We start from the raw sequence: 22,698 nt of genomic DNA on the forward strand, positions 1-22,698 counted from the left end.
TTTGAATGTCTTAGCAGATTCTTCAGTTTCCTTGTTCTGTATGGGACAATGACAATAAAGATCACCGTATCGCAAAAAAGCTAGCAGAGGGACTCAGGAGCAGCGCCAGTTTCACCAGGGATAACCACTGAATGAAGCTACCATTCCACTCTGCCCTCGTACGACGCAGAGGGAGAAACAAGCTGCATTGGCGAGGCGCCGAAACAGCTTGTTCCTCCCTCTGCATCTTTAAACTGCTCAACGGAGGAGTGAAAGGACCCCCCCCCCAGCCCAGCGCTGGCTCCCACAAGCCAGCTGCAGGGTGGGGGCTCCGTGAAACGGCTCAACCTTCCTTCCCACCCAGCTGAGCGGCGCAAGGCAGCCTGCATTGTCCCAGGGTTGAAACCGCCTCGGCTCTGGAGGTGAGAGCTGGGGCAGTTTCGCCCAGCGCCTCGCGGGCAGAAGCGGATGTGTCGTTTTTTCAACGTCACGGTTTATCGCCAAACTGCGGTGTTTGGCCAGCGGTGTTGGAAAGCTGATATCGCCCAGCCCTAGCGGGTGGGCTTCCCCCTGGCTTGGAGGACCAGGTAGCCCCCCATTGCGAGGGGGCTGTAAACCCTGTGCTGGGAAGCTTCAGCCTTCCGGGTTGATTCCGAACTACAACTCCCATCAGCCTCCCTCCACCAGCAGGCATAGCCGACGGCTAGCGATGGTGGGAGATGTGGTTCAGCAGCACCCAGCGAGTCAGAGGGCCGCTCTCAGCGCTGGATTTCCTGGATCGAGAGAGAAGGGGAGGTAAAGTGGTCTTGCGAGGCCTCCTCCATCTCTCGGCCCTCTGCCTGCTCTTCCTCCCAGGCCTCTCCCCTTATCTCTTGGGCTCCATCCTTGGGTTAATCAGGTTCTGTCTCCCAGTGCAATGTACCTTTCACCTCCTTTCAACCTCCAGCTGGCCTTTCCTTATCTCGTTCCTCTGGCCCTCTGGAATGCAAGCGCATCCAGCCAGACACCTATTATGACGATCGTGGATTTTATTATTTGAAAATCCACGTTCCCACACCAAAACACTGTTACTTATCCTTCCCCACTGTTTCCCTTAGATACTTCGTCCTTGGCTCTCCTGGCTGTTTTGGAGCAAAACTCCCTTCGTTTTCTGTGTGTTCCTTTTAGAGCGCCCTTTCCCCTCTCTTTTTAATGTGCCTCTCAATTTATGCCCAACTCCTCCTGATTTATTCTGTAGCACAAAGCTACATGGTTCTGGGATGACTGAATCAGGCAGTCCAAACCTCGGCCCAATCCTCTCTTGGGTACTGTGGTTCAGAGTCAAGTTTTCCATTGCCTGACCCAGCCTGCCCTTCCGCTGGTTCCTGCGTCTCGAGGTCGCGAAGATCATCCATGCTGCCCCCTCGTTACTCGGGGAATGTCCTCAGCACCACTTCGGCCACATGCACCGCTCCCCAATGCCAGACTTCCTGGCGCCCAGATTTCTTGGTCCAAAATGAAACTTCTGGGCTGGGAGTCAGTCCGCTTTGAGTCGGTCCACGTTTGTCCTTTCTTAGTGGGGCAGCATCTCTTAGGACAAAGTTCTGCTGGTGTCCCCAATCCCGTTCTGCTGTGCTTTGAGGCGACATTGCAGAGAGCTGCAGTTTCTGCTTAGCCAGGGTTTAATCCAGTTCCTCTTCACCGATTAGATTCCCCTGTGTGGTTCCGGCCCTCCTGCGTGGAAAGAGGCATTGAAAAAGGTCTTTTCTTTCCCTCCACCTTGATCTTTCTCCAACGCATGGTTCCACTGTCTCTTCAATTCCTCCCTCAACCTTCCATTTTGGTTGTGTTGGGAATTGGGGGCCATTCCCCAAAAGTCTCTGTCCCTCCCTCCCTCCCCCCCTCCCCTCCCTCAACAAGTTGCACCATTAGTTTAACGGCCTTCTGACTGCTCTTAGCTTAGCTCAGCATCCCAGAAGATGAGATTTTTGAAACCCTGGACCTGGAATCTGCCTGGAAACCAAAGGCATTATGGATGCCCAGCTTGGACCGGTGGAGCTCCTTGCTCGCCTTCCGCCCCAGGACGTGTCTCCTCCAAAGAAGACTTTTTTTGGGGGGGGGTGGCTGTTCTCCTCGAGGTTTCCCCCACCTCCAGCACCTCCTTCCTCCCCACACTGTCTCCAGACTGCAAAACGGCCCCCCCAGAACCATCTCCTTACATTCTTTGGAGCAAGACTTCCCTGCCTCCCATTTCTTCATCCTAAGGGGCGCTGTTTGGCTACTTGTCTTGATTTTATGGCAAGCAGAGTAAAAGTCTTCCCCCTGGCTGCTTTGGAGTGATGGGCTGCACCCTGCAGCTTTTTTGCTCGGCTGTTTCCCACACGGAACTGCAACCAGCTCTTTTTATCATCCCGGATTCCTCCTGCAGCTGCACAGATAAGACGCCTTCCTCTGTTCCCTGGGGATTCTTCTCTGGTCTGCTGGGAACCCCACAGTGGAGGGGAGGGAAAAAAAATCAAATCTAAAAGGAGACTCTGAACTCCGCAAACTTTCTGCCCCCTGTGTCCTTCCTGCTCATTCTTAAATAATCTGGAGAATTTAAGGACATAAGGAAAGCTTGATGGGTCAATCCATTGGCCCATCAATAGTCCAGGATCCTGTTCTCACAGTGCCCCACCAGATGCCTCAATCGAAAAGCCGCAAGCAGAACTCAGACACAAGAACAACTCTCCCCTCCTGCGTTTTCCAGGAACTGCTATCCAAAACCATCACTGCTTCCAACTGTGGAGGCAGAGCCAAGCTGCTGTGCAATAACCCACCTTGCAAATGACTCCAAAAGTGCTCGGTGGAGACCACCGTTGACCAATGAAAGAGCACCCACCACTGGATCTAGGGGCGGGGGGAGTTTCTGGTTGAAGATGGGGGGTGCTGGAGCAACATTAGTCTAAACTGGGGGCGGGGAACTGTGCAGACTTAGGCCCAGTGGCCTGGACTAGGCGGTTCTGTTGATCCTGAGCAGTGGGTTTATCTAAGTGGACCTCTGGTCCAAACTAGGAAATGCTGCATTGTTGTTGTTCTGCTGTCGCTGTTTCTGGGGGTGCCTTAGGGTTTTTGGGGGTGGGGGGTGGGGACCCAAACTGGCATCTGGGCCTCTAACGGCTCTCCTCTTTCCCCTTCAGCTGGAGAGCAAGCGAGATGCTTTCTCTCCGGTCCTCCTGCAGTTCTGCACTGACCCCAAGAACCCCATCACCGTCATCCGGGGCCTAGCCGGATCCCTCCGCCTCAGTGAGTATCCCGCCCTCTGTGGCTTTGGGGGTGGGGGCCCAAGAGCTCCTGGGTTGGAGGCTGGGGCTCCGCGGAGGAGAGCCTGAGTTGGAAGTGGAGGCTTCTGGGCCTGGGAGAAGGAAGGATACACAAAGAATCGTAGAGTCGGAAGGGACCCCAAGGGTCATCTAGTCCAACCATCACTAGCCATCGGCTATGCCTGGGTCATCTGATTCCGAACTACGATCAGAAGGTTGGCGGTTCGAATCCCCGCGATGGGGTGAGCTCCTGTTGCTCAGTCCCTGCTCCTGCCAACCTAGCAGTTTGAAAGCACGTCAAAGTGCAAGTAGATAAATAGGTACCACTCCAGCGGGAAGGTAAACGGTGTTTCCGTGCGCTGCTCTGGTTTGCCAGAAGCGGCTTAGTCATGCTGGCCACATGACCCGGAAGCTGTACGCCGACTCCCTTGGCCTGTAAAGTGAGATGAGCGCCACAACCCCAGAGCCGGCCACAACTGGACCTAATGGTCAGGGGTCCCTTTACCTTTACGGTAGTCTCTGTGGGAGTACCATATATTGTATTTAATTATGGGGCATCAGAGTTTTAAGGTGGTTAACCAGGCTGGGATAGCTGGCTTGTTGGTTTTTGAATGTCTGGTGTAGATTTTTTCAATTTCGTTGTTCTGTATGAGACAATGACAATAAAGATTATCGTATCGTATTGAGGGGTGAAGAGTCTCGTGCTCTCCCAATGGAGAAGTGTGTGTTTGCTTCTGCAGCGCTGTGTAGGTTTGACCGCACTATACGTGAATTTAACTTGCACAATTTCAGCCACGCGTGCTTGGAGGCTGGCTGGTTGAAATTCCGCAAGGTGAATGCAAGCATTTGCAGAGGGTTGGACACTTCCAACTCATATGATTCTAATTCGGGGAGCTTAAAAGCTCTTTCTGCGCTGGTTAAAGCGGGGAGGACCTGGCGAGGAGAGAAGTCTTAAGCTCTCCACCTTGCTTTCTGGACCTTCCTCCTCCCCACCAACCACAGGACAGGGTTTGCACATTTTTGTGTATCCATGGAAGTCTCAGGACTGAACCCCCATACGGGATGTGACCGTACTGTATTTTAAATCGGAGGCTTTGGGGTCAGATGGATTTTTGAGCAGGTAGTGCATTCATTCGCACCTCGGAAGTCGAACGGAATCCGTTCCGGAAGTCCGTTCGACTTCCAAAACGTTCGGAAACCCAAGCGCGGCTTCTGATTGGCTGCAGGAAGCTCCTGCAGCCAATTGGAAGCCTCGTCGGGCGTTCGGGTTCCAAAATGAGTTCTCAAACCGGAACAGTCGCTTCCGGGTTTGTGGCGTTCGGGAGCCAAAACGTTCAAGAACTAAGCTGTTCGAAAACCAAGGTACGACTGTACTTTTAAGGAAAAGACGTCCACAAAATGGAATGTGTGATCTTGGTGAGGCAGTGAGTATCTTGGTGAGCCCTTGCAATCTGGTAGTTCAGGAGCAGAGGGCTTTTTAGTTGTGGGGGGCAGTGAAAAGAAAAAGAGGTCACAATTCCCAGAGGTCTTCGGGAGCCCCAAACTGGGCACCTCCCAGGTGTTTTTGTCTCTGACTCCCAGCCAAAAACATCTGGGGGCACCAGGCTGAGGAAGCCTGGAGAGGGTGGGCTTCGCGCCATAAACTTGCCAGCAAACAGGGAGGGGCAGAAGTCTCTGGAAGCTCCGCCATGACACCCGCTCCCCCCCCCCCCAGACCTGGGCCTGTTCAGCACAAAGACGTTGGTGGACGCGAGTGGGGAGCACGCCGTCGAGGTTCGCACGCAGGTCCAGCAGCCCTCAGACGAAAACTGGGACCTCTCCGGGACGAAGCAGGTGTGGCCTTGCGAGAGCAGCCGCTCGCACACCACAATCGCCAAATACGCTCAGTACCAAGCGGCCTCCTTCCAGGAGTCCCTTCAGGTGAGAAGGCGGCAGGTGGGGGCCATCTCTTGGGGCCATTCCCCCCACCCCTACCGCCGCTTGAGGCAAAGCGGAAGGGAGTGCCTGCCCCCTTGCTGCTGCTACCCGAGGCGACTGGGTGGGCTGCCCCAGAGGCTTACGGGTGAGCCGGCCCTATCCTTTGGGAGATGGAGCAAGCCACCCTTTGGGCTGGGGAGGGGTCTCCGCATTCCTGCAGTGTTAAGGTTGGCAGTTAAAAGTCTTCTCACTGGGTGACCAAACTTGAATGCCTCTTCCTGGGTGGGATGGGATTTTTTTGGGGGGGTGGCGAGGATTCCCGATCTGACCTTTCTGTCTCTTGAGGCAGGAAGACAAGGAGACGGACGACGAGGAAGCAGATGAGCCAGACAGCACCACGGAGGCGCCCCCAAGGTAGGAGGACTCGCCCTTCCTTACCTTGTTTTGCTTTTCCAGTGGTATTTGCCGTTTTTGTTCATTTCCGGGAGCGGGGGTCGGATTTCTGCTGGAGGAACGGCTTTGCAACAGTTTAAAATTGAATGCAAATAAAAGAGGGCGTGAGTTGCGAGGCGGAGTCTGCCAGGCTGCTGCACCCCCAAAGTGATTTAATCGGGTCACATCATCCAGCGCCCTGCAATGCTTGATGAGTGAATTTTGAAGACTGAGCAGTACAGAAGGCAGAGAGGGGTTTTTACACATTTTTGGAAGGGGCAGTTCGTAGGTAAATTATTATTATTTATTTGGGTCTGGATGGAGGGTTTCAATAAGCCATGGTGTGGGGAGGGGGGGCAATTTTCTCCTATCTCTCTTCTTTTCACCTCCTGCATCATAACTCTTCCTTTCTGCCCTTTGCAGCAACCCGGACCAGAAACCGCACCAGATTATCAAGTTTGGGACCAACATTGACCTCTCGGATGCCAAACGGTGAGAATTGCCGCTTTGCTCTTTAACTGCCTCCAACTCCACCCCCGCCTTTTCACCGTGGAGTGCCAGGGTTGTTTTTCCTACAGGCAAACACACAATTCTTGTGTCTTTTGACTGCAAGAAAATGAGGGTTGTGATTTTACCTACGGGTACCTACCGCCTCTCCTGGTATGCCCCACGGAGAAACTTACGGTCTTCAAACAAAAACATCTTGGAGGTCCCAGGCCACAGAGAGGTTAGGCTGGCCTCAACCAGAGCCAGGGCCTTTTCGGCTGTGGCCCCGATCTGGTGGAAAGCTCTGCCACAAGAGACTAGGGCCCTGCGGGACTTGACATCTTTCCGCAGGGCCTGCAAGACAGAGCTGTTCCACCAGGCCTTTGGCCAGGGCACAGCCTGACTCCCTCCTCTGGCAATCTTCACAGAACTTTAGCTTAATGGTTGCCATCAACTTGATTTTAATTAATTTTTATAATGAAATGTTTTTAGAATGTTGCACTATTTTATTGTTGTTAGCCGCCCTGAGCCCGGCTTCGGCTGGGGAGGGCGGGATATAAATAAAATCTAATATTGTTATTATTATTATTATTAGTGGAATTGTGGAACCATAGATTCTTTGGGCCCAACGTGGGGCTCAAACCCACAACTCTGAGATTAAAAGTCTTGTGCTCTCTCAATGACCTTGCTTTTTGTGGCTTGCTGCTGCCTCTCTATGGCCATAATTGGTCATTGCAGGCAGGAGACTTAATACTGCTCGTTGCTGCCCCTCTGTGGCCATAATTGGTCATTGCAGACATGAGAGCATTGCTCTTTGCTTGCCCCTCTGTGGCCATAATTTGTCATTGCAGGCAGGAGACTTAATACAGTATTGCTCATTGCTGCCCCTCTGTGGCCATAATTTGTCATTACAAGCTGGAAACTTAACATTGCTTGTTGCTGCCCCTTTCTGGCATATTTTGTCATTGCAGGCATGAGACATATTGCTCATTGCTGCCCTTCTGTGGCCATAATTTGTCATTGCAGGCAGGAGACAATACAGTATTGCTCTTTGCTGCCCCTCTGTGGCCATAATTGCTCATTGCAGGCAGGAGACAATACAGTATTGCTCTTTGCTGCCCCTCTGTGGCCATAATTGCTCATTGCAGGCAGGAGACTTAACATTGCTCTTTGCTGCCCCTCTGTGGCCATAATTTGTCATTGCAGGCAGGAGACTTAATATTGCTCATTGCTGCCCTTCTGTAGCCATGCCCTGGAATTATTTTTCCCCTATTATGATGTTCCATGCTGCCTCCCTGTGGCTGTATCTTGTCATTGCATTGTATGCCACCTTCTCACCTTGACAGAGCTCTTTGCTTTCCATTCAGTGGTCATAACTGGTCGCTGCAGGTGAAGCTCCCCGCCCCTAGTCCCCACCCCATTATTATTATTTGGTTGTCACTAGAAGGAAACCCGATTGCTTCTCAGTGCTGCCCCCCAGTGGACAACAAGGTGTGCAAGATGTGTTTTCATTTTAAAAGGGCTCTCATTGAGATGGAGGGCAGCGAATAAATGCAAAGAATCAGTAAACGAATACATGCCAGTGTTATAATAAATATTTAGAAAGCGGTTTCCCAAAAAACTAATCTTGATAGGCAGAAACACTGTAAAATTAATGAATGTTAAAATGATGTTGGATTGAAAATAAGTGGTATTAGTGACAAAGCTATTAAGAATATGCAAAAATGAATTGATAATGGATGGAAATATAGAGTTATAATATGTTAAGAATAGAGTTAAGATAAATGAAAGAGGGTAAGGATTTGCTGATTTGATTCTGTAAATGGGAATACAAGAAGGGGAGGTGTGAGGAGGTCAAGGAAACAAGCAAATGAGTTTAAAGTTATGAAAAACGGATTTGTTTTGTTTTTTATTATTTTTTATTTTTGTCTTTGTATGTTGTATTTTTATTTTCTTTTTTCATGTATTTTTGTATTCTTGTTTTGGTAAAACTTTAATAAATATTTCTTTAAAAAAACCAAAAAACTAATCTTGATAGGAAGGGCCACCTATTTCATCCCCCTGCGATGCAGGAATCACATCTAACCACTCTCCCCTGACATGCATCGCAGGTGGAAACCGCAGCTGCAGGAGCTCCTCAAGTTGCCAGCTTTCATGCGGGTCACGTCGACGGGCAACATGCTGAGTCACGTGGGACACACCATCCTGGGCATGAACACGGTGCAGCTGTACATGAAAGTGCCTGGAAGCCGCACACCAGGTAAGGCAACAAGCTGCGGCGATAGCCGCTGGCTGGGTTGGTGGATTGATTGAGTGGTTTTATTTAGAGTATACCTCTACCCCCCCCCCCTTTCTTCAGCCGGAAAAGGTCTGCAGAGCCAGTGTGGTGTAGTGGTTAAGAGCGGTGGACTCGTAATCTGGTGAACTGGGTTCGATTCCCCGCTCCTCCACACGCAGCTGCTGCTTGGGCCAGTCACACTTCTCTGAAGTCTCTCAGCCCCACTGACCTCACAGAGTGTTTGTTGTGGGGGAGGAAGGGAAAGGAGAATGTTAGCCGCTTTGAGACTCCTTAAAAGGGAGTGAAAGGCAGGATATTAAATCCAAACTCCTCTTCAGAACACCTAACATACAGCCCAAGGCAGTAGGTAACAAAGCAGCCCCTGCCTGCAGGCTTACGATCGGGGGGGGGGGGACACGACACACAGGAGGAAAGGGATGGGGAGGAAAGAGGGAAACCAAAACTCAGGTCCAGTTTCTGAACGGTCAGCTGCTACCCTAGTTCAGGGGTGTGAGCAAGTTTTCTGCCTCCCACCTTTCCAGCAGAGGCAATCTGACAACATGGCTGCCTCCAGATAATTATGAACGCATACAGTGAGAGGCATGAGCTTGCTTTTGACAGGTCATCTCATTTATATGAGGTCCAATTTGGGACGAACAAACTCTTATCTGCTCATCAACAAAAAGATGCCTTTCTCTTTCCCGATCTTTCATACTTGAAAACCACAACAATATTGTCCTCGGTATCTATTTCTTGCTCTCATTTTGAAAATGCCGTATTTTTTGCTCTATAAGACTCACTTTTTCCCTCCTAAAAAGTACAGGGAAATGTGTGTGCGTCTTATGGAGCGAATGCAGGCTGCGCAGCTATCCCAGAAGCCAGAACAGCAAGAGGGATTGCTGCTTTCGCTGCGCAGCAATCCCTCTTGCTGTTCTGGCTTCTGAGATTCAGAATATTTTTTTTCTTGTTTTCTTCCTCCAAAAACGAGGTGCGTCTTGTGGTCTGGTGCGTCTTATACAGCAAAAAAAACCCCGGTATATCCGTAATTTGCAAATAAGCAAAAATAGCTTTGTTTTGATGCTGCACGCTACACTGAAATGTTTAGGATTGTCCTCAAATCCTCCTGCCGCGCTTGCCATCTTCTAATGCCAGACCCTTTGAGAACCTCTGCTGTAACTTGTGTCCTGCCCCCCCCCCCCAACTTCCAGGGCACCAGGAGAACAACAACTTCTGTTCCGTGAACATCAACATTGGGCCGGGAGATTGCGAGTGGTTTGCTGTCCACGAGCATTACTGGCAGGACATCAGCGCCTTCTGTGACAGGTGAGCGTCATGTCCCTGCTGCTGTATAAATGTCATATATGCTTATGCAAGATGGAGAGCTCGCTGGTACCAGGGTTTCCTGGTGGGTTTTTGAGCAAGCGCCATTGCTGTGTGCCCACCCTCCCGGTCACTTCTCTCCCCCAGATAACCCCTACCACCTCAAGAGGCATACAGAGGGAAAGCACACACACAAAAACAAACAAACACAAAAAAAAGGCACACTTTGCTTTTGGGAACCGGGCAGAAGTCAGATCCAGTAAAATTAAGCTGAAAGCTTGAAGAGGAAGTGTGAAAGGAAGCCACTCTTGCAATTTCCTTCTTCAACTCTATGGTCTGTTCAGGGGAGAAAAAGGTAACCTGTGTCCAGGGCAGCTGTTTATCAGCTCCATCTGGTACGCAGGATGAGACCCTCCCTGCCCGCTGTCTGTCTCGCCAGAGTGGTACATGCTCTGGTTATCTCCCGCTTGGACTACTGCCATGCGCTCTATGTGGGCCTACCTTTGAAGGCGACCCGGAAACTACAACTAATCCAAAATGCGGCAGCTAGACTGGTGACTGGGAGCGGCCGCTGAGACCATATAACACTGGTCTTGAAAGACCTACATTGGCTCCCAGTACGTTTCTGAGCACAATTCAAAGTGTTGGTGCTGACCTTGAAAGCCCTAAAGGGCCTCAAAGGCCCAGTAGACCTGAAGGAGCGTCTCCACCCCCATCGTTCAGCCCGGACACTGAGGTCCAGCACCGAGGGCCTTCTGGCGGTTCCCTCCCTGCGAGAAGCGAAGTTACAGGGAACCAGGCAGAGGGCCTTCTCGGTGGTGGCGCCCACCCTGTGGAACGCCCTCCCATCAGATGTCAAAGAGAAAAACAACTACCAAACTTTTAGAAGACATCTAAAGGCAGCCCTGTTTAGGGAAGCTTTTAATGTTTAATAGATTGTTGTATTTTAGTGTTTTGTTGGAAGCCGCCCAGAGTGGCTGGGGAAACCCAGCCAGATGGACGGGGTATAAATAATAAATTATTCTTATTATTACCCCTCTTGCCATCTCATGACCCAAGAGTCAGTGTGTGTGGGTGGCCAGAGGCATTGTGGGTCCCAGGAGAATACCTGGAGGGTGCTGTTGCACCCATGGGTGCCAGGTTTGTGGACCCCTGCCCTAAGGGGATGATTTGGGGGATGGGTTCCTGGGATCGGGGGCACGAGAGGTGCTGCTGCATTGCTTTGCCCACTTCCGTGGGGCCATCATAGGAGAACATATTAATTGTCAGGAGGGGAGGTTTTTCCAGGTGGTTTCCGCTTTGCCTCGTCACCCCAACGCCCGCTTTCCCGCAGGCACGGTGTCGACTACCTGACCGGTTCGTGGTGGCCCATCCTCGAGGACCTTTACCAGTCCAACATCCCCGTCTACCGCTTCATCCAGCGCCCCGGAGACCTCGTGTGGATCAACGCCGGGACGGTGCATTGGGTTCAGGCCACCGGGTGGTGTAATAACATCGCCTGGAATGTCGGCCCCCTCACAGGTAACTTAGCCGGATGGCCGAGGTCCCGAAAAGCGGGGTGGGAGGAGGGGGAGTTGAAAAGGGGATCCCGGAGCCCCACCAGTGCCCCACACTCTATAAAGGGCAGGGTCATGTCTTGCTTCCACGATCCTATTACAGTGCTAAGAACCGTCCTGATTCTGTTTACGAACTCAGCAAAAGCGGAAGTAGTCTCCCAGTTTGCGAACTTTACCTCGGTCTAAGAATGGAATCCGAACGGTGGAAGGGCACCGGCGGAGGGAGGTTCCATGACGCGATTCTCTCCTAGGAGCCTTGGTTGACCACAAACTTGACATGAGCCAACAGTGTGACGTGGCAGCTAAAAAAGCCAATGCAATTCTGGGCTGCATCAATAGGAGTATAGCATCTAGATCAAGGGAAGTAATTGTGCCACTGTATTCTGCTCTGGTCAGACCTCACCTGGAGTACTGTGTCCAGTTCTGGGCACCCCAGTTCAAGAAGGACACTGACAAACTGGAACGTGTCCAGAGGAGGGCAACCAAAATGGTCAAAGGCCTGGAAACGATGCCTTATGAGGAACGGCTAAGGGAGCTGGGCATGTTTAGCCTGGAGAAGAGGAGGTTAGGGGGTGATATGACAGCCATGTTCAAATATATAAAAGGATGTCACATAGAGGAGGGAGGGAGAAAGGTTGTTTTCTGCTGCTCCAGAGAAGCGGACACGGAGCAATGGATCCAAACTACAAGAAAGAAGATCCCACCTAAACATTAGGAAGAACTTCCTGACAGTAAGAGCTGTTCGACAGTGGAATTTGCTGCCCAGGAGTGTGGTGGAGTCTCCTTCTTTGGAGGTCTTGAAGCAGAGGCTTGACAACCATATGTCAGGAGTGCTCTGATGGGGTTTCCTGCTTGGCAGGGGGTTGGACTCAATGGCCCTTGTGGTCTCTTCCAAATCTATGATTCTATGATCCTTGCCTAGAGGGGCGTCCTCTTCCTGCCCCTCTGACCTCTTCCCTTTCCCTTGCAGCTTACCAGTACCAGTTGGCCCTTGAGCGCTACGAATGGAACGAGGTGAAGAACGTCAAGTCCATTGTGCCCATGATCCACGTCTCCTGGAACGTGGCCCGCACTGTCAAGATCAGTGACCCCGACTTGTACAAAATGATCAAGTGAGGACGGCTTTCGGTTCTGCCACCCCACCCCCACCCCCCCGCAACTCCTCCAACCTTTCCTGGCCGTGTCCCGCCTGCCTTTGCATTGGCGCCTTGGGCAGTTCCTTGCACTTCCTCAAGGGCACAAAAGTCTCTTGGTTGGGGGCCAGATACAAGGGGCCCTCCGTGGGAAGGCACGGGGGGCCCTCTGCTGAAATGATGAGGACCCCAGCCTCATTTTGGTCGCAGGTGGGGTCTCCATCATTGGGTGGCGGGGGCGATGGGCAGGCCTCTTGTTCCCTTAGCCCAGATGTGGGGGACGTTTCACCCTCCAGGTGTTGTTGGATGTTGGCTCCGCAATACCTGGAGGGCTAGGGGTCCCGTCTCCCTCCCCCTGCCCCGTTTCAACAGCTGCGCAAAACGCAGGAAGTGTGTGTGTGTGTGTGTGTGTGTGTGTAAGTAATCTATAGAACAGATAAACAGGCAATACGTTACCGTATGTTCCAAAGATATATATTTTTTAATTAACATATGCTAGAAACGTTGCATTATAAATAAGAGAAGCAGTCTTAGGCATTTTATCTCCTGCGCTGGAAAAGGAGTCGAAGTTTGTCTGGGAAAACAAACACGGATTTTGCAATAGCAGTGTTGGCATCCGTCTGGTCTCAACAGACAATGGAGTGCACTGCCAGGGGTGAAGTCCAAACCGCTGTAGTAGCAGCACCAAAGTGATCTCCCCGGGGCACCAGCCTGGCCAGTGTGTAACCGTGTGTGGACGTCCTGGGCTGCCCAAATTATGTTCCAACTCAGCGACGAAGGCCTGCCTCTCCCACAAAGGAATATTTATTATGGGAAAGGCAATTCACAGTCCACAAATGATATTTTACACTTTGACAAAATGTTTACGTAATGTGAATTGATAGGATTTGGAGTTTGTGTGTTTGTTTCTTTCTTGAAAAAACTTTAAAAAATTCTCTTTAAAAAATTTGTATTTGTTTATTTGTTTATTAAATTTGAATACCACCCTTCATCCATAAATCTCAGTGCTGCTCACAACATAAAGATACAATATTAAAACACAAAATACATGATAGAAACAAGGAAAAAGAAACATGAATTTGAGCAGGTTATTGGGGGCGGTGGAAATCAAGGTTTGAGGTTCTCCCCACCCCTGAGCCCTTTCTGTCCTTCCTTCCTTTAAGCTAAGAAAAAGGCTCTGCAATTTTTTGCGCTTCCAGTAGTTTGGGGCTAGCAACAGAGCTCAGCCCCACACCCCCAAGTGGCCGGTCTCCCTGTCCAGATGTGTCATTTACCGCCCCCCTTCTCTCTGCTGTGGCTACTGTTTAAATACAGATGTGATGTTGACTGCGCAGGCCTGGTAAAAACACCAAAATCGTGCAGTTTCTAATGTGCAGCCTTCACGCTGTATTGTTTTTAATACTTGATTGGGAGCCGCCCAGAGTGGCTGGGGAAACTCATCCAGATGTGTGGGGTAGAAATAACAAATTATTATTATTATTATTATTATTATTTACACACACTTGACTTTCGGGGGCAATGCAAGATGCAATTAAATTAACAGAATCCCTTGGGGGGGGTTGCCCGCCCATCCCCCATTGATGCGTTGGCTGCTTCATCCGTCCCCGTGGAGAGCTGCATCCGGCCGCATCCTGACCCCTGCCCTCTCTTCTCCTGCTTGCAGGTACTGTCTGATGCAGTCCATCAAGCACTGCCAGGTGCAGAGAGAGAGCCTCGTCCGGTCCGGCAAGAAGATCGCCTACCAGGGCCGCGTGAAGGACGAGCCGGCCTACTACTGCAACGAATGCGATGTAAGCTTTCCTGGCTCCTCTCGCTTTTCTCTTACCCGCCACAGTGGCAACTCCACGGGGGGTGAGGCTCCCTCCCGCTCTCAACCTCGCTTTCCTCCAGGGCGCTGCCCCTTCTCCACAGGTCCGCCACAGCGCCAGCAACGCAGGTGGCGCTCCCTGCTCCGAGACAGCGCCAGTCCTGGTGCACCCACCCCCCAGATTAACCCCAGTTGACTGGGCTTCCATGTCCGGCCCTCTCGGCAGTTCTGACTGTGGGGACGAGGTTTGCCTTCCGCATTCACGTTCTCCGAAAGTTGACCCCCACGGAAGTGGCCACCTTTCCGTCCTCTGCGATCCATTTCCTCCGAAATCTTTGGCAGAGAGCGACCGGCAGGTCCTCCTAGCCTGTGACATAAGACTCCGTTCCCCCCGCCACAGACTTTTTATTTTTTGGAAAACAGTCCTTTCCCCCTTGCACGTGAAAGGGCCTGGCAGGGTTTCCTAGGCCTTTGTGGTGTGAACAGTGTTTGATGAGGCCTGCTTGTCTTTAAAATACCTCCTGTACCCAACTCCAGTTTGAGGCTCCCATGCCTCCTTCATTCCTGACGGCCCCCGAGAAGTCATAAAGGGGATTAGGAAGGTCGAAACAGTGAGTATGAAACGCGTGTCTTAAAAAAAGCTGTGGTGGAAAAGAAGCTTCCGGAAGGATCAGCAGCGTATTGTGAAGTCGGACTCTCCAAAACTTCACCTCAACTCACACGGCTGTCGGTCAAGAGTCTCAAACTAAGAAGCCTCGCCCAAGCACCCAAAAGGCTTGCAGTGGATCACCATGATGAAAACGGGAGGAAAATATAATTTTATATCTGCCCTCTCTGAAAGGAAGACCCCGATGGAGGAAGCTGGACCCCAAGCAGAGTTCTGGTGGCTGCACCTCATTAAGTGTCATCGTGCAGAGATAGGAAAGGTTTGGGAAACGGCGACCAAAACGATTTAAGGGACCGGAGTATTTCCCCTATGGGGCTTCTTGGTTTACCGAAAAGGTTAAATAGGTGTATAAAACGATGCCTGGTGCAGCTTAGGGGCCAGAGTGAAGTTAATCCTTGGATGATACGGGATGGATAGAAGAAAGAACATGCTTTAAGGGCATCCTGTGGAACTCCCTGCTGGACGTCTCCGGAAGAGAATTAGACAAATTCGTGGGAGGTGAGGCTCTCAGCAGCTACTCGCCTCGATGGCTGTGCTCTTATCTCCATTGTCTGAGGGAACATGGCTCCTAGCTGCCGGGAATTGCAGGGTGCTAGGCTGAATGGGCCTGATCCAGACGCAAAGCTCCGCTGATGTTGTTGAAGGACCTCGTCCTGAGGTCTCGGGGTAGCCTGAGAGACAGCGCAGCTCAAGCGGCGAAGAAGGAAGGTCTGCTGTGCAGTCTTCTTAAGGCAGGGTCAAAAGTGAGTCGCCAACCCGACCGAAGCCAGGAAGTGACTGAGTTGTGAATTTAGGTGGAGGAGACTACAGCCCCTGCCAGCCAGGGAGAAGAACCTCCTCAGCCATGGAGCCAGGACTCAGCTGCAGTGACTTGGGTTAAAAGAAGCCACAGAATCACAGAACAGTAGAGTTGGAGGGGACCCACACGGTCATCTAGTCTGACCCCCGGGAAGTGGAAAAGAAGCAGGGCTTGTTGTCGGCCGAGCCTCACAGGGAAAGGGGAAGTCAGCCAAGCCAAGTGCTTGTGGCACGAAGTGCCTGAGATGGAAGTCTCTGTTTCCAGAGTCGCACCCATCTCAAGACAGACTCCTGTGGTGGACCTCCTTTGCCCCATCACAAGGGTCCCTATCCTGGAGTCCTGGCAGGTGATGCAGGGGAAAGCATCCCTTGAAGATGCCAAGATTTTGGGGATCCTTCCCTGTCGCTCAGGCGAGGCTGGATCAGCGCCTTCTCTTCCAGAGCAGCCCGCTGCAAGATGCACCAGAGAACGACACTCAGCAATAGGTTGCGTTTCGGGCATGTGACGTGTCAGCCAAGTGCGCAGAGCTCGGTTTTTTTTTTTTTTAAATGTTGGTGGAGAAGAAATAAAACTCCTCCCCCCTTGGTTCTGTGTCGGCGTCGTTCTTCTCTGGGTCCCACACTTCTGCCCCTCTTCCCAGCCAGAAAGCCTCACCCCGTGGCAGAAGAAAGCGGCCACAAGCTTTGATTTTTTCCTCTCTTCTTTCGCCGCAGCAGCTCCTTTTGCCCACCTTGAGCCACGGCTGACGTTCTCTGCCAGTGGCAGGCATGCGCTTGGGCAACCCCCTCCTCCCGCCCCTTCCAGAAGGGTTTGTTTTAACCAGTAAACACAAAAGGCTTGCCCTTCTGGGTGCTCCCCCATACTGTCGTTTGCCTCGAGTGTGACTGCAGTGCTGAGTGGGAGGGGCTGGGAGAGATCCCTGCTCGTTAAACGCTAGAAACCACGGCAGGCTGGCATTTATGCATTATTTTATTTTAATTTTTTGGAGGGGTGGCCGTTGTTAACTGCTAACAAAAGTGGAAGGCAGGCTTGGAAAATTCTTCCCCCCCCAAAAAAAAAGGTGCATTGATTATACCGTATTTTTTGCTCTATAAGACTCACTTTTCCCCTCCTAAAAAGCAAGGGGAAATGTGTGTGCGTCTTATGGAGTGAATGCAGGCTGCGCAGCTATCCCAGAAGCCAGAACAGCAAGAGGGATTGCTGCTTTCACTGCGCAGCGATCCCTCTTGCTCTTCTGGCTTCTGAGATTCAGAATATTTTTTTCCTTGTTTTCCTCCTCCAAAAACTAGGTGCGTCTTGTGGTCTGGTGCGTCTTACAGAGCGAAAAATACGGCATTTAAAGGAAGAGCAGAACTTCTGAGTTTGGATTTTGAGATGCAGCAGGAGGAGATGATCTGCCATGCAATTAAAGGAGACCTAGTAGCTGAGGGTGTGGGGAGCAGACCTGGGTGAAATTTGGAGGGGTTATAGGTGGGGCTGAGCCTCAGGGGGCTAATCTGCTTACAGCTGAGCAGGAGGGTAGAGACAAAGGCCACGTCCCGTTGCGACAGTCGCTGATTCCCCGTGTGCTCCCCGCAGGTGGAGGTCTTCAACATCCTTTTCGTGACGAGCGAAAACGGGGGCAAAAACACGTACCTGGTGCACTGTGAGGCCTGCGCCCGCAAGCGGAGCTCCTCCCTCCACGGCGTGGTGGTGCTTGAGCAATACAAGACGGAAGAACTGATCCACATCTATGACAGCTTCACCCTGGTGAGTATGTGTCTGGGGAAGGAGGAGAGGCAGGCCCCACGGGCTCGCAGATTTGGTAAAGCCTAGAGGAGGGCGCCGCCAAGTGGCAGGAAAGGGAAACGCCACCAAGGCTCTTCAAGGCACTTCAGAGCTGTTCAATCAACTCTATTTTTTTTTAAATAGTATTTTATTAAATTTTAGGAATAAAAAATTTAGAAAAATACAAAAACACAGAAATACAAAATCACAAAATACAAAAATAGAGACATTAAACATAAAAAAGATAAAGATAAAAAGAAAAAAGAACACATACAAGAAAAAAGGAAAAAAAGAAAAATCCCTCTTTTTTAATCTCTCATCTTTGATTAACTTATTTTCCTGACTTCCTCACATCTCCCTTTTTTGTATCCCTTTTGAAATTTGATTCAGCAAATTCATCAATCCTATTTAATTTATCTATTTCTCTATCATGAATCCAATCTTAACCTTATTGCTAGAACCCCTTCAGTTCAAATCAATGCCATCAACATTCAAAAATTTTACAATGTTTCTGTAAATAAATTTTAAATTTCCTCCAATCTTCTTCCGCCAACTCTTCTCCCTGGTCTCGGATTCTGCCAGTCATCTCCGTGTTCAATCAACTCTAGTGTCCTCCCAAAATGGCTCTCTGAGGATTACTGATTGTTATTATAAATTATATTTAACAGATCTCTAAGAGGAAAACTGGATACAACACAAAAACCCAGTTTCTGTTAGCAGTGAAGTCGTTTCTACCAAGTCCCCCCCCCCCCCCGTAACCTCAAAACTCACGGGCATTCAACAAAACTGAATGTTGGAAGATTCAGAAAGTCCTCCTTCAGTTAACCAGTGGAACACCCTCCAGCAGGAATGGCCACCAACTTTGGATGCCTTTAAAAGAATACTAGACAAACTCGTGAAGGAGAAGAGAATCGGTGGCTAGCAGGCCCAATGGCTATGCTGTGTCTCCACAGTTGGAGGCAATGCTTCTGAGTGCCAGTTGATGGAAACAGCAAGAGGGGAGAGGGCTCTTGTGCTGGGATGCTGCTGAATAATAGGCATCTGGCCGGCCAGTGTGAGAACAGGATCCTGGGCTAGGCTCTGCTTCTGTTCCCATGTTGGTGTTGCCCAGGTGGGGAACCGGGCTGAAGAAACAGCAGGAGAAAGAATCAGGATTCGAGGTGACTGGGACAGATTGGAGAACTGGACCCAAAGTAGCAAAATGCACCTCGACAGGGACAAATGTCAGGTTCCGCAGTTAAGCAGGAATAACCTGATGCACAAACTTAGGGTGGGTGTGAGGGACACCTTCAGATGCCTTCTAAATGTCAGGTAGTTGTTTATCTCTTTGACATCTGATGGGAGGGAGTTCCACAGGGAGGGTGCCACCACTGAGAAGGCCCTCTTCCTGGTTCCCTGTAGCTTTGCTTCTCGCAATGAGGGAACCGCCAGAAGGCCCTCAGCACTGGACCTCAGTGTCTGGGCTGAACAATGGGGGTGGAGATGCTCCTTCAAGTATACTGGACCGAGGCCATTTAGGGCTTTCAAGGTCAGCACTTTGAATTGTGCTCGGAAACGTACTGGGAGCCAATGTAGGTCTTTCTGGACCGGTGTTATTTGCTCTTGGCGGCTGCTCCCAGTCACCAGTCTTGCTGCCGCATTCTGGATTAGTTGTAGTTTCTGGGTCACCTTCAAAGGTAGCCCCACATAGAGCGCATAGCAGCTGTCCAAGCGGGAGATAACCAGAGCATGCACCACTCTGGCGAGACAGTCCGCGGGCAGGGAGGATCTCATCCTGCGTACCAGATGGAGCTGGTAGACAGCTGCCCTCGACACAGAACTGACCTGCGCCTCCATGGACAGCGGTGAGTCCAAAATGACTCCCAGGCTGCGCACCTAGTCCTTCAGGGGCACAGTTGCCCCATTCAGGACCAGGGAGTCCTCCACACCTGCCCGCCTCCTGTCCCCCCAAAACAGTACTTCTATCTTGTCAGGATTCAACCTCAATCCATTAACCGCCGTCCATCCTCCAACCGCCTCCAGACACTCACACAGGACCTTCACTGGTTCCGATTTGAAAGAGAGGTAGAGCTGGGTACCATCCGCATATTGATGGACACCCAGCCCAAACCCCCTGATGATCTCTCCCAGCGACTTCAAGGGAAGCCATAGTCCCGCTCTATTCTGCCTTGGTCAGACCCCACCTGGAAAACTGTGTTTAATTCTGGGCACCCCGGTTTAAAAAGGATATTGACAAGCTGGAAGGTGTGCAGAGGAAATGGCGACCAAGACTGGTCTGGAAACCAAGCCTTTTGCGGGAGCAGGGCATGTTTAGCCTGGGAAATGGGAGATCGGATAGGTAAAGGTAAAGGGAACCCTGACTATTAGGTCCAGTCGTGGCCGTCTCTGGGGTTGCGGCGCTCATCTCGCTTTATTGGGAGTACAGCTTCCGGGTCATGTGGCCAGCATGACTAAGCCGCTTCTGGTGAACCAGAGCAGCACATGGAAACGCCGTTTACCTTCCCGCCGGAGTGGTACCTATTTATCTACTTGCACTTTGATGTGCTTTCGAACTGCTAGGGAGATACAATAGCCATCTTCAAATATTGAAAGGGCTGTCACATGGAGGACGGATTCCTGAATTGCTGCAGGGGGTTGGACTAGATGACCCCAAGGGTTCCTTCCAACTTTACGGCGCTACGATTTGGAAGGCAGGCTGCTGATTGTAGGTTTTTTCTCTCTCCCCTTTTCTCCTGCAGTCTGCGCCGCCCAGTTCCAGATGAGCCATACCACGCCTGGACACGGATGTCTGGGCCGTCTCTACATGCTAGCTCGCCCCCCCCCCGCCCGCTCGCGTGGGGTTGGGGGGTTGCTATGGTCTGCCCTCCGCCCTCTCCCTCCAATAGCAGCTGAGCCTCTGATCTCCACCCGCCCTTCTCAACTCAAACCGGCCCTGAGCCGGGGGGGCAGATTGCAGAAGCGTCGTGACCTGGGGCGTTCTTCTGACGGACCCCTTTTTTTAATTTATTCTTCAGAACGAACCTTTTCTCGTTTTTGGTTGTTTTTTTTCCTGGGTGGTGCTGATTTTGTATTAAAAAAGCAGGGGGGAAACCCCTGAACTTTAAAAAGAAATACTCAAAAAAATTCAAAGAGCAAACGGAATGGAGCAGCGAAATCGATGGCGAAATTCCACTGTGCCTCTGGATTCGTCCCGCATGGACAAGAATTGGGGTGCGGTGGTTTCGGGGAGCTTCTATGAACAGATCGAGAGGGGTTTGTGAAAGCGTTCCCTTCTTCTCAAGAGCATTAATTTCCGTCTCTCTCGCCGGGGTGGAATGCCAGCAAGCGGAAAACGAGAGAGAAAGAGAGACTGCTGTCGAAATTTGGGGGTGCCTGGTTTTGTTTTGGTTTTTTTCCTTTCCTTTCGATTACGTTTTTCTTCGCAGAAATTTAAAGGGAAAAAAAAGAGAGAGTTTGGGAAATGGAAGCAAGCAAAAAAAAAAAATGAAAAAGAAAAATTAATACGGGTTTCTTAACACAGGACTTTTATGGGTTCAGTTCTCTATGGGTGAACTTCTCATCGGGATAGGGCGGGGCGGTGGGGGGGGAGAGTGTACATTGATTTATATATATTGGAGGGGGGGGAGCCGGGGAGGGTTGGCGAATTTTTCCCCGCGTGTGGTTTTTAATTATTCTGATGGACATTTTGATTTCTTACATCCTTTTATATATATTATATATATATATAAATATAAGAAGGAAAAAAAAAATTCCTGGTTTGTATTAGAAACTGCTTTTAAAAAAACAAAATACAGAAAACGAGACAAAAAAAATAAAAATAAAAAATATACGAGTTTTTTTGCGCGAGGAGCAAGCGGGACGGAGGAAGCCCTCGTGCGAAAGGAGATTGGGATATGGTGGAAACAATAACCCCGTGCGGAGGGTGTGGTGCTCACCCCAAATCAAGACACACGGGTAGATGGGAGATTTTTTTTTTCCTTTTTCACGAAAGGGGAGGGGGGGAGCTGATTTCTATCCCCCTATCCCTAGGTGTTGCCATTGCCCCAGTCCCCAATTCCCTATGCCATTTTTGTGGGGGGCAAAGGGTGGGGTGCGGTTGGCAATCTAACAAGGACCCCTTAACTCTGCCCTCTGCCTGCCTAGCTATGGCTGACCCTTAACTCTGACCCTTAACGCCTCCTCTTCAGCTGATAAAATCCGTTTAACCTTAACTCAAGATATATAAATATATATATATATATATATATTCCTTGGCTGAATTCATTGGCCCCCCTTCCTCCTCCAATTCTCTGCCCTTTTGACTCTACAGTTACAACTCCCAGATCCATTTGAAAAAGAAGAAGACAGAAACCGTCTCAGATTTGGGGTCATTTTTCTTTCTTTCTTTTTTAAAAAATAATAATAATTGTACCTCCATGCCTCAAAAAAATTGTTTTGCAGTTTGTAAATGTTCTTTCTTTCTCTCTTTTTTAATTTATACGTCTCTCCTTTTTTTTTTTTTTTTTTGGTAATGATCTCTCTATTTATTGGTCCTCTTTTGGGGTTTGATCCAGCCTCTTTTTTTATTTTTAACTTTTTACAATGTTGTTGTACCTGTTTCTTTTTTAAAAAAGAAAAAAAGTGTCTCCTTTTGTTGTTCCAGGTATTTTTTTGTTTGGCTCCTCTCTGGAATTTTTTATTGAATTACTTAACATGTTCTTTCAGATATTTTTTTTTTCTGTCTATTGATGTTTTTTCCTTGACATGGTGCTCTTGTTTTCTCATGGGGGTGGGGTGGGTGGGGTTTGGAGTGGGGAAATAAAAGCCTGCTCCTGGTTCATCTGTTGATTCCCCTTCCCTTTTATTTTATTTTTTTAAATGGAAGAATCTCACCCCACCCTACAGAAGGAAGGAAATCTCTTCCTTCCTTCTGGGGAAAAAAAAAACCTGCACTTTTTTTTAGTTCCAGATTTCCCCCACCCCCCACCCCACCCTCACCAATCACTCACACACAGACACACACTGAAAAAAAAAGCAGATGAACAATCTCGCTTCTCTGAGAAAACTCACTCTCACATAAATTGATTCTTATCGTACTGTAGGGGGACAAGGAGAAAGCAAATCTTATTTTGTAAATGTAAAAAAAATAAATAATTAAATTAACTCACAGAGATAAAAAAAGAAACCAGCCGCCTTCTGTCTTCCTTCATTTCCCCAACCTGGATATACGGAAAGCTCGCATCTGGTGTGCTCAATACATCAAATCTCTTGCCCAGTCATTAAAACAAGCCTCTCTC

General features: G+C 50.0%; 1 protein-coding gene across 9 annotated transcripts in view; it reads left to right on the forward strand.

Annotated features, from left to right (window-relative positions):
• The window catches only part of KDM6B (lysine demethylase 6B), a 99,405-nt gene extending 76,819 nt beyond the window's left edge, over positions 1-22,586 (forward strand). For 8 of the 9 annotated variants that reach the window (XM_081886670.1, XM_081886669.1, XM_081886677.1 and 5 more), the window contains 9 exons: positions 3,138-3,243; positions 4,975-5,180; positions 5,527-5,591; positions 6,033-6,101; positions 8,207-8,355; positions 9,582-9,696; positions 11,027-11,214; positions 12,220-12,361; positions 14,046-16,193. In XM_081886670.1, the coding sequence (XP_081742796.1) occupies positions 3,138-3,243; positions 4,975-5,180; positions 5,527-5,591; positions 6,033-6,101; positions 8,207-8,355; positions 9,582-9,696; positions 11,027-11,214; positions 12,220-12,361; positions 14,046-14,385 (1,380 nt within the window). In that variant the 3' untranslated portion in view covers positions 14,386-16,193. Of the gene's footprint in view, positions 1-3,137; positions 3,244-4,974; positions 5,181-5,526; positions 5,592-6,032; positions 6,102-8,206; positions 8,356-9,581; positions 9,697-11,026; positions 11,215-12,219; positions 12,362-14,045; positions 16,194-17,233; positions 17,405-20,160 lie in introns of those variants that run through there. The other variant, XM_081886675.1, reaches the window with a different exon arrangement.
• Positions 22,587-22,698: the final 112 nt, after the last annotated feature.

Source organism: Podarcis melisellensis (genome assembly GCF_964234715.1).
Source record: "Podarcis melisellensis genome assembly, chromosome: 13".
NCBI classification, from domain to species: Eukaryota; Metazoa; Chordata; class Lepidosauria; order Squamata; family Lacertidae; genus Podarcis; species Podarcis melisellensis.